Here is a 12,097-nt window from a genome sequence, read left to right as displayed (position 1 = left end):
ACCACTACTACCAGTACTACTACCACTACTACTACTAATACCACTACTACTACTACTACCACGACTACTACTACTACTACTACTACTACTACCACTTCTACTACCACTACTACCACTACTACTACTACAACAACAACTACTACCACTAGTACTACTAATACCACTACTACTACCAATACTACTACTACAACAACAACTACTACTACCACTACTACTACTACTACCACTACTACTACTACAACAACAACTACTACCTCTACTACTACCACTACTACTATTACTACTACCACTACTACTACCACTACTACTAATACTACTACTACTACTACTACAACCACTACTGCTACTACTACTACTACTACTGCTACCACTACTACCACTACTACTACCACTACCACTACTACTACCACTACCACTACTACTACCACTACTACCACTACTACTACCACTACCACTACTACTACCACTACTACCACTACTACTACCACTACTACCACAACAACAACTACTACTACCACTACTACTACCACTACTACTACAACAACTACCACTACTACCACTCCTCCTCCTCCTCCTCCTCCTACTACTACTACCACCACCACCACTACTACTACTACTACTAATAATAATAATAATAATAACAACAATAGTGCACAGTGGCTTATGGTTAGCACGTTTGCCTCACTCCTCCTTGGTTGGAGGTTTGAATCTCTGTGTGTGTGTTTGCATGCTCTCCCTGTGCTTCTGGGGTTTCCTCCAGGTACTCTGGTTTCCTCCCCTAGTCCAAAGACATGCGTTATAGGCTGATTGGCATTTCCAAATTGTGAGTGTGTGAATGGGTGTGAGGCCGTGTGCGATTGTGCCCTGTGATGGGTTGCCACCCTGTCCCGGGTGTCCCCCGCCTTGTGCCCCGAGTTCCCTGGGATAGGCTCCAGACTCCCCTGCAGCCCTGTGTAGAATAAGCGGTATGGAAGATGGATGGATAATAATAAAGCTAAACAAATATAGAAATAGGCTAAACAAAATTTAAAACAGATTTTTACTCTTATGCCATTTGCGGACATTTGCCCAAAAAGGAACCTCTGTTTTATGTAATGCATAAGATACCTGCATGAACAAGCAGATGTGCAGGTTTTCCTAAAAATTGGCCAGTGAGTGTATGTTTTGAGAAAAAATACTATTACTTAATTATTTTTATAATTAGAATTATTTTTATAATAATTTTATACAGTTAATTTTGCACTTTTTAAAATGATGGGTACCAATAATTTCAGGGTTTTCTTGTCATTCTTGTATACTAAATGTCACGTATCGTGACGTAACGGAGATTGTACGGATGCAAGCACAGTTGGAACGGTTTTCTTTATTGAGAAACACAGGCAGGTAAATCCAAAACGGGATCCAGAAACGTAATCCAAAACATGCAAGAGGTCAGGTGATTGGCAAACAGGCATACACAGGGCTAGGCTGGAATCAAGGTTGTGGTCACGGAAAACAGGGTCGATAAACAAAACGAGAAACATAAACAACAGTGAGGGACTGGTAGCGGAGAAACCAGCGTGAACTAAACTAACGAACCTAAACATGAACTAAGACATGGGCTATGACTATGACATTCACAATGAACCACATCTGCAGCTAAATCATCTAATCTATCTACTCTAATATTCCGCGTTGAGTGTTGGGAGGCACGCGGTATATATGCCGACATGATCAGCCTCGTAACTGCTAACAGCTGAGGGCAATACAGACACATGTGACACCACAACCAATGACAGGACGGGGAGGAGACATAACAGAAACATAAACAGATGCACGTGTCGAAATGTCACAACTGTCCACGTGGGAGAAGCATGAGCGCTCACATGCTCCACAGTGCGCTGCACAAAGGGGGACTCATGGCACTAAAGTTTGTCATAAGGATTTGCATATATGGGGAAAAGTCAGTCCAAATGGGTGTCCATGGGTGTCCAGCGCAGCTAGGGACAATTTAGTATAGCCAATTCACCTACTACAGTAGCATGTTTTTAAGGGGTACAAGACATGACAGTATCCTAAGCTCAGGATCAAACTGGAAAGCCTGGAGCAAAATACTTTCCAACTGGCTAACCATAGATGGAAAATCTCCCACAGTAATTGCTCAAGGCTCTGGTACACTTTGGTCAACATTGGTGGTCCGTAAAGGCATTCTTATTCTAATAATACTTACTGGTACTAGAGCTAAAAGTGAGCTTCTGTGTTGTCTATGTTTGTATGGATTAAGGGGCTGAAACTATGTAGTAAGTACAAATGAGGCAAGTCATGGCCATGGAAATCTCCCATTGTTTATTTTATGAGTAGTTATGGCTGTGTGTGTTTTCAAATACAGTCTGTAAATGTCATCCTGTCCAACAAACCTTCCTAGGCGTGCTAATGTATTACTCCATTAAGTAAACTGGTACCAATTTTATGCAGCACATTTTAAACTGAAACTTTAATGGCCATGTGAAACATCAATCATCTAGCAAACTAAGGAAATGCCATCAGGACCCTTGTGGGCAGAAGAATCACTGACATGTTAAACAGACACAGCCCATGTTTCCTTTCCTATCTCAACTTTACCAGAACACCTGCTCCATAGCTTAAGGAAAGCTCAACTAAACAAATGATAACAGATTACTGTATAAACGTTCAACAAATAATTCTGTAGTTTGTCTATAATCTGTATTTAGTACTAATCATATCATCTTTATGGAGTCCTAGCTCTAGTTTTAGTGTTTTTTTTATAAGAGCTATAAACTAATGTTGTTATTTTAACTCAAGCAAATAGCTGAAATAAATATTACAAGACTCTTCCTCTGTTACTGCACAATTTCTTCAAAAATAGATGTCTGTGGGGTTTTTGCTGAGAAATGAAATCCCAAGTCAGTCATCTATCCAATCTCAGGCCATAATGGGATCATGGTGAGGCTTTTTTGCTCTGCTGCAGTGTTGACTCAGCTTTTCTGAGGGGAGCAGAGAAAGCCCAGATCCTTCTGTTGTTCATTTGACTGCACTGAAAGACAAGGTCCAGCTGCCAAAGATTTAACCCACCAAGCCCTGGCATTGGCTGTGGTCTGTTGCTCTTTATGGTCATATTTCAGCAGAGTAAGTACTGTACAGCTTGTGTCAGTCAGAGGCAGAGCTTCTGTGGGTCTGACTTTGAGCTCACACCATGTACAATGCTAGTAAAATTGTCTTAGTTTATTTTGTAGGTACTTCAAATGTCATTGTGCACAGGGGTGTTAATGTACTGTAGTGCTACAGTATCATGGCCTACAAAGTGTGATAGTATTGTTGAGATATTTTAAGAAATGGCCAGCTTTGGATGCAGAAACGAAGAGATAACACAATATAGTGCACAGCATGAAAGAAATACTTTGATAAAGAAAATATTTTTGTTTCCTGGCTAAACATTTTTACTGGCTTTGAAAGGCATCTGTTTACCTCACATCGTTCTTAATCGGTTCTTCTTTCATCATGTCCCCTAAAAACCCTACTGCACCATGTTAATAATGAGACAGTGGAACAGACAGAAGAGGACAGTGTGTGTACTGGTTCAGCTTTGTTGCTGATGTTCTGGGTATAGGCCTGTTTGAAATATAATATTTAAACACAGTTTGTGAAAGTCTTGTGATCAACACAAATGTCGTACTTAAGTACTTAATGGTCTTTAGTCGACTAAAAGGGTTCTACTTTAAACCTTTTTTGATAGGGTAGTATTCTGTTATAGGGTTCTATACAGAACCTTTAAGGGTGCAATTTAAATTTTTTAAGAGGGAATTTAACATCAACCACATAAAATACATTGATAAACCTGAATAAGACTGCTGATTACTAAAAGTAATTCCATTAAAAGGAAGGCAGCATGAAAAACAAAGCTAAACTTCTTTATTAAGTATTTTATCTTACAGGCTTCAAAGTAGTGCAACAGAAAAGCAATCAGGAGGTCACAAGTTCCTCCTACTACAATTAATCTCTGGGTGACCCCATAATGGTTCTGTGTAGAACAAAATATTTCCTTAAGAGGAAAATGTTCAAAGTAGAACCCTTTTAAAAGGCTAAGCACATTAGCCTTAATTACTTTATTAGTACTCTCTCTCTCTCTCCTGTCAGTCATGTATGTGGAAGAGGGTAGATAGCGCTTTCCTTTGAGTGTGCTCACCATCGCACATACTTAAGCTGAAGCAGATGTGGGGGGAGTGTTGTGGGAAATTAATACTGACTTGAAATGTGGAATAAATATTCATTATCATCAGTGTGTTGCCCTCATGCTGCACTAAAATGCCGTCACTGTCCTATCATAGTCCTAACCAATAGTCGGAGGCATTGTTGTATTCATAGAAAGGAAGAAGTGTCATTTTCCAGGAGGAGTTGCTGTCCATATAAAGGAAATTTTATAGTTCAATGCAGGGTTATTATAGTTTTAAAAATTTTGCTAGTTATTATTTTTATTTCATTTTCTATTTTGGTTTTAAATTTCAGTTTCATAACTGTTAATGGTGCATAAATAGTTTTGATTTTGTTTTGTAATCGCGCATGGTGGCTTAGTGGTTAGAACGTTCGCCTCACACCTCCAGGGTCCGTGGTTCGATTCCTGCCGCGGCCATGTGTGCATGTTCTCCATGTGGGGGTTTCCTCCCAGGCATGGTAGGCTGAGTGGTGTGTCTAAAGTGTCTGTAGTGTATGAATGGGGGTGTGAGTGTGAGCCCTGCGATGGACTGGCGAGGGTGTACCCTGCCTTGTGCCTGATGCTTCCTGGGATAGGGAAGGATACGGATAGGCTCCAGGTTCCCCCATGACCCTGAAAATGAGTAAGTGGTGGATGGATGGATGGATGGTAATTGTAAAAAATGCAAAAAAAAACAAAAACCCAAAAACAAATTGGGTTCTGTCGCATAGATTCATGTTTGGTTTGTTGTGAGGAGGATTTGACTGATTCGAGGTGATTCTCTGGAGATTTTCTTGTCAGTCAGAACCAGCAGTGACCTGGTAAGACCTTGGCAAGATGTTTCCTGGGAAAGTATGATAGCACTCTCTATTGCAAATACAGTGTAATTAAATGACTATTTTTGTAACGAGCCCCACAGACATTACTGTGGCAGCTGGGCACATGGTTTAGTGAGAGTCTGCAGCAGGAATACAGGGGAATGAGCAAATTAGGGCTGGAAAGCTGCCGAATTTCTGTTTGTTTTATTTCTGTCATTTGCTATTTTTACCGCTGCAGGGACACACACCAAAAATAAATGTTAGCGGTAGCTCAGTGGTTAAGATATGCCCCCCCCCCCCCTTTGTTCAGAATAAAACTACTCATTATTCCATTTTTGTTCCTCAAATGTCTGTGAAACTTGTTCAGTTTATGTCTCAGTTGTTGAATGTTTTTATATTAATACAAATATAAAAACATGTCAAGGCATTTGCTGGAAATAAAAGCAATTGAATGTGAGAGGATGTTTCTTTATATATATATATATATATATATATATATATATATATATATATAGAGAGAGAGAGAGAGAGAGAGAGAGAGAGAGAGAGAGAGAGAGAGAGAGAGAGAGCGAGAGAGAGAGAGAGAGAGAGAGAGAGAGAGAGAGAGATAGATAGATAGATAGATAGATAGATGGATAGATAGATAGATAGATAGATATATGTTTTATTGGGTCTGGGCATACTCTCCCCAAAAAAATTTAAGTCCCCAAAACATCTTCCTAGTTGTATATTTTAGAGTAACAGTGGGTGCAAAATCTATCAAAATAAGGTTATGTTTGGTCAAGGTGTGCCTGTCTCATAATTTGTGTTAGAGACTAACACAATATGACTTAGATTAGTAGATCTAATATGACTTAAATTATATTAAAGTTAAAGAAATTAAAGTCCACTTTTCACCATCTATCCAACACCAACTAAAGGCAGCAATGTCTGTACTATGTAGCCAAAATACTTTTTGGATTTTATTTAGAGAGAGTGAGAGCATGAGTGATTTTATATATATATATATATATATATATATATATATATATATATATATATATTTTACACCCACTATATATATATATATATATATATATATATATATATATATATATATATATATATATATATATATATATATATATATATATGACAGACTGATCAACTGTCAAACCATATATGAATACTAACCTTTGAAATTAGAATGACATTTGCAGAGACCATTGCAAAATTATCACTTTCTCTGGTTTTACTGTGTTGGGTAAAGTAAACATTTTTCTTGTATTCTGTTAACTCCTGATAACCTTTCTCCCAAATTCCAAATAAAAATATTGCCAGTTAGAGCTGCTTTTTTGTTATTTTGACCAGTTGTCATTTTCTGCCCAAATCTACCTGATTCCAGCCTTGCTGAAGCACCCCAGATCATCACCGATCTTACACCAAATGTCACAGTGGGTGCGAGACACTGACTTGTAGGCCTGTCCAGGTCTCTGTCTAACCATTAGATGACCAGGTGTGGGGCAAAGCTGAAAATTTGACTCATCAGTGAAGATGACCTTACTCCAGTCCGCCACTGTTCAATGCTTACGGTCTTTTGAAAACCTCAGCTTGGCTCTTCTTTGCTTCTCATTGATGAAGGGCTATTTTTCTAGCTTTGCACGATTCAACCCTGCCCTTAGGAACCTGTTTCAAATCATCCTCGCTATGCACTTCACCCCAGCTGCCGTTTGCCGTTCTTTTTGTCTTTTTGTCTCATCTTATGGTTGTTGAGTGACATTCGAATGAGTTGGTGGTCATCCCGGTTAGTGGAGTCATTTTCACCCTCTGCCGGTCTGTAGCTTTGTTGTCCCCAGTGTCTGCTGCTTGACCATGTTCCTATGAAACGCTATCTTTGAAATTCTAAGGAAGGATGGAAGCAACCCAACGCTCACTGTATCCCTCTGCCAGTAAAGCCAGAACTGAATCCTCCTTTTCCTCACTCCAAACTTTAATTTTCAACTCTTGGCATGGTTAATAGTTATTTTTTTATTCCAATTACTTTTGAGGTACTACTAGCACTGTCTTTGCCATCCAGCTGGTTCTATTGCAAGAGGATAGTGATGACCACTGCAGTAGTTTTTATAAAAGCAGAGGCTTTTCCTCATTAAATAAAATTTGGTTCAGGTGATCACCTAATCAGGATCTCATTCAGTAGAATGCGCTGTGCCTGTGTTGGAATTCAACAGACACTGGAATGGAATGACTGCCATACATGTAAAGATGCTGATTTAAGAAAAATTTTCAGTGGTCTCATAATTTTTTCCAGAGCTGTATATACAGTTGCAATCAAAATTATGCAAAGCAGCCCCAGAGCATCACTGAGCCACCACCATGCTTGACTGTGGACAGAGTATTCTTTCTTCATTCTTCTTTCTCCAGACATGAAATACCTGAACTGGGTAGGGGCAGTAAATACATGAAGTACCTGGACGGGTATATATATATATATATATATATATATATATATATATATATATATATATATATATATATATATATATATATATATAGATATAGATATAGATATAGATATATATATAAAAATATATATAATGTTATTTATTTACCAATCTAAATTTGTCACTGGGGGTTCAGGGCAGGAACTTATATTCATAAATCTATATTTATAAATAAAGCATTAATCAAATCTGTCCTCAGTTAAGATGAATGGAGTTCACATAACTGCCTGCAGGTGAAGTAAATCAGTTTAATTTTCTACCTAATTTTGCCTTTAAGCAGCTTTAAAAGATTGCAAAAGACAAACTTCTTCAAACATCCTTTGCTTTTTTGAATCTGAATCTTAAATGTTTAGGTTTTTATTTTGTGCAAATGTTTTATGCCATTTTCAGAATGCCAACACCAATGGAAAATACCAAGAGAAACCTTATTTTCTAAAATATTTTTCTCCTCTCAATTTACTTGCTTTGGTCAATTATAGTGTTCAAAGATCTTTTATTTCTGAATACTGACTTCTGTTGGGAAAGTCTGTGTTTCCAATTGCCTACTGTTCTCCTAAACGGTATGTCAAATTTCTAGTGTGTGGTTTGGGACATATTTACAACATGCTGACATTAGCTGAATCTAAAAATTGGATTTTCCATATAAACAAACAGAACTTGGAGTTGTAGAATTCTGGCAACACCAAGAACTGTATGCCTACACTTGAAAACATTTACCCTGTAAAAGATGTTACTGGTTTTTGTGGTGCTCTCACCTCTGCTCCTGCAGTCAAGCAGCGGTTTGGGAAAATCACGAATGTGGCACAGCAACGCTGTATCAGAATGCAGTCTAGGTAGATGAACTTGTGACTGCATGGGTGGCATGCACAGCAACTTAGGATCCAGCGTCTTCAGCTGCTGCCCCCAAAACCTTGTGGGCTCTGCACATTTTGCAAAGTTACCCATGTAACGGTTGCTTGGCACCTGCAGGAAGTGGACCAGGCTGTCCAGCTGGCAGTTGCATGTCCATGGATTGTCATGAAGGCGCAGGTATCTAAGTCGAGGCATGGGGATGAACATGGCTTCAGAAACCACTTGAAGGCGGTTGTGTTGGAGCAGTAAGGTGGTGAGCTTGCTTAGGCCACTAAAAGCACCTTCCATGATTAGTGAAATCTCATTCAGCTGCAAATCCAAACTCACTAGGTTTCGAAAATGACTGAAGGTGTTGTCTTGCAACACTTTTAACCTGTTCTGTGCCAGCAAAAGATGGTCAATATCCTCTGGCCAATCAAGCAGGACAGCAGTCAAATGGCAGTCCTGGCAGTCAAGAAACTTATCACCATTCTCTATGTACTCTTTGCAGCTGCCTGCAAAGCGCTTAACAGAGTTTGACTTGCTTCTGCCCCGCAATTTATCTTGTCCTAGTCTCTTTCCCCTCCGCGCCTCAGCCACTATAAACAGGACTAGCAGCAGCAAACCAGTGAAGAGTCGCATGGTGAGAGTTATGGCTGGGTCAGCTCAGTCCTTTTGGAGACCTCACTGCTATCCGAGTAAACAGGTGCAGTTGCAGTCCCTGATTAAAAACAAATATGTACATTCACACAAAGGTGAAGAGAAAAATAGACATCATACCAACATTTTCTCACTTGCACAAAGGCTGTAAAAGCGCCATAAAATGTACTGTGTTTTTTACCTGTAATGAAGGCAAAAACACATTATATTTTATGGCGCTCAGAATGTATGAGCTCTCCTTAACAACTATATTATAGCTATATTATATCCTGATTATAGTTGCTAAGGAGAGCTCACCCGTTCTGTATAACTACAGATATATTTATAATTATTTTCCATTAGTAGCATTGGCTTTAATTCATCTAAGTTGCATAAAAAAGAAAAGCAGAATTGAATGGCATTGAAAACTTTGTGTCTCTCATAAAACTGTCATATTGATGAAAGAGCTGAGCTCTGGGTATGATTTCCTGTTCACTAGTCCCTTATTTACATGTTATATGCATATAGCAAGTGCCAATTTACCATCATATACATCTAATTTACACGAAACACCATAATTTTTGCAGGTGTTGAGATAGAAAGTCAGTAAAAGGAATGCATTCAACAAGCTAAGTCCAAGATCCAAGGAAAGCAAGTATAAATATAAAAATAATTATTTCAGTAAATCTAAAAAATAAGTTGCAGTGAAGTGTTAATGTTGCATAAAAGGAAAACTTGAAATAAAATAACATGAAATAAAATATATATTTATAATTATGGGTGAAATCAGGATGAAATCAGGTTGTAAACTGACTGTTGTACACCTCACCTGCAGTTATAATTTATATTATTAATATATTATATATTTATAATTAGAGCTGTTGTTATTGTTTTTTTAGACTTTGAATAGGTCAGATATAATTGAGGACAGATTTAATTAAAGCTTCGTTTATAAATACATGTATATGTGTGCCAAGTTTATATCCTGAAAAAAAAATTAACAAATCCATATTTCATATAAACAAAACTCTGAAAGAAATCGAAATGAAAAGCAGACTGCCAGAGATAAGATATTTAGTGTTGATATGAAACCTTAACCTCAAAAATCATGTAATGATAGCCAAGTGTTTTTACCAGGAAGCTGCCTGAGACTACACATCAGGTCAGCAATTCATGTTGCCAGTATGTGCAACTGTGAGAATCAATTTTATGATTACTCATACACTATTACATAGCTTACTGTATTTGTTATTTCAAAATGTCACAACATGAGCTGTAATGTCATGAAGTGACATTTGTGGTACAGATCAGGTAGAGTCACAAAGCATAAAAATGCAATGTGCCATGCAAATAAATATACCTAAGTTGTAGAGTTTCAAAACTTCAGGTGAGATGGTGGACAATGGCAGCAAATACAGCTCGCAATCACAGCAGCGTCCCTAAATGCACAGATAATTCAAGCAGACAACCAAACATGAGCATTTACTCTTTTCTTACCAATATGCTTGTGAGTAATGGCTTTGTGCTATTCAGCAGGATGAGAGAGTGCATGTTAAGAGACAGCAAGAACATCTGTAGTATAATCATCTTTAGCCAGGCATATGCTCATTTACATGATGAAGTCAGCTGCAGGCTAAACATCTGCTAACTAACTACAACTATTTAAAGTAAGCCCTTGCTGCCCGAACAATACTGAAACTGTAAATACACCTACGTCATTATATCCAAAACACTAGCATCTCTATGATATAATCAGGAGCAATACCAATTAACATAGGTAACAAAGTGAGACTATAGCTGCAAACCTGAACCAAACACAATCAAGTTCATCTGTGTCCATGAGCTAAGCAGACAAGAGAAAAACTAACAAGACAGTGCAGCTGGAGACTTGCGATTTGCCCAGGGATTTGAATCTGGGCCTTTAAGTCAGTGATTAAATTTAGTTTGTGTATATGGTTCAGGAACATGCAGTATTATCATTGTGCCAAATGTTGAAGCATTTTATCCACACACACAAATGTGTGTGAGGTGTGTGCCGGAGGTCCAAAGTGCCAGTGTAAACACCCTGTAATATTGGGAATACATCTAAACACATGGAGGCTTTGTTTGGAGTTGAAGGAAAAGAAGAGTACTGGGTTTATATGAGGGCTGTACTGTACGTATTCATTTCAAGCCATATTCAAGTACCAAAGTTATGCCAGTATTAATGCAAGGAAAGTTACATGTATTCAGAAACAGGTTACACACGTGCTTAAGGAAATTTTCTGTGCACCCCATTCAGATTATGCCAATCACCTGTGTGTAGTTCACACCTTTGAGGACTGAGACATGTTTTTAGTAGGGTTTAGACAACTGTCTTTAAATGCAAACACTTACCTTTATACCAAAAACAACTGGGGGATAGAAAATATAGCCTGAAGACAAAGACAGCATTTTTTCTTCACTGTCAAATATAATGCAATGTAACATAAACGCAAGAGATAGTTTTAAAAATTGAAAAAATAAATAAAAATAAAATAAAACTAATATGATGACAAGGTGATTCATCTGCTCTGCTTATAGTGTACTGTGGGCGAAGCCTTGAAAACACTCATTTAATTGGGACAATGACACGGAACCAAGTTCTTTTTCTTATATCCACATGTAAATATTTCAGTTAACAAGGTAAAAAAAATGTTTGCAATAAGGATTTGTGCACATTTTTTCTGACAATTAAAGTTGAACTATTAGTCTATACAAGAAGTATGTCAGGACAACTGTACAGAAGATCCAATCAGAGCTCATCTATCATGCATCAAGAGAAAGCATACTAATCAGATTTCTCACTTTGTGGGACACAATTAGAGTGTGACTATTATTAAACATGATGAATATAAGAACAAGAACACATTTCATATATAACATCTTCTAAACAAATCCATGACCTATTTCTCATATTACCCAGCAGCATGTGACTGCAGCAGTAACAGATAATAACAGGTTAAAGAATTTAATGACACGCTGCTCTTCCTCAAATGGCATTCCATAGGTTTTTGGCCAAAACATGAACTGTGGTTAAATCAAACTGTCAGACAGTGGCGCCAGACTTAATTCGGCGGCATAATGCAAAAAAAAACAAACCAAAAAAACACAAAAAAAAC

At 37.9% G+C, this 12,097-nt stretch overlaps 1 protein-coding gene across 3 annotated transcripts in view; it reads right to left on the bottom strand.

The window, feature by feature from the left end:
• The window catches only part of lrrc17 (leucine rich repeat containing 17), a 32,518-nt gene that overhangs the window by 9,003 nt on the left and 11,418 nt on the right, over window positions 1–12,097 (bottom strand). The window contains exons 2-3 of one of the 3 annotated variants that reach the window (XM_017484600.3): window positions 10,318–10,396; window positions 8,243–9,039 (exon numbers count right to left, since the gene is read on the bottom strand). The exons of 1 other annotated variant lie outside the window; for it this stretch is intronic. In XM_017484600.3, coding sequence (XP_017340089.1) covers window positions 8,243–8,960 — 718 coding nt within the window. In that variant the 5' untranslated portion in view covers window positions 8,961–9,039; window positions 10,318–10,396. The remainder of the gene's footprint in view (window positions 1–8,242; window positions 9,040–10,317; window positions 10,397–12,097) is intronic. One more of the 3 variants, XM_017484601.3, reaches the window with a different exon arrangement.

The sequence above is a fragment of the Ictalurus punctatus genome, chromosome 14 (assembly GCF_001660625.3).
Source record: "Ictalurus punctatus breed USDA103 chromosome 14, Coco_2.0, whole genome shotgun sequence".
NCBI lineage: Eukaryota > Metazoa > Chordata > Actinopteri > Siluriformes > Ictaluridae > Ictalurus > Ictalurus punctatus.
Note: the sequence above shows the minus strand (reverse complement) of the source record. Positions and strands in the feature narration are given on the sequence as shown.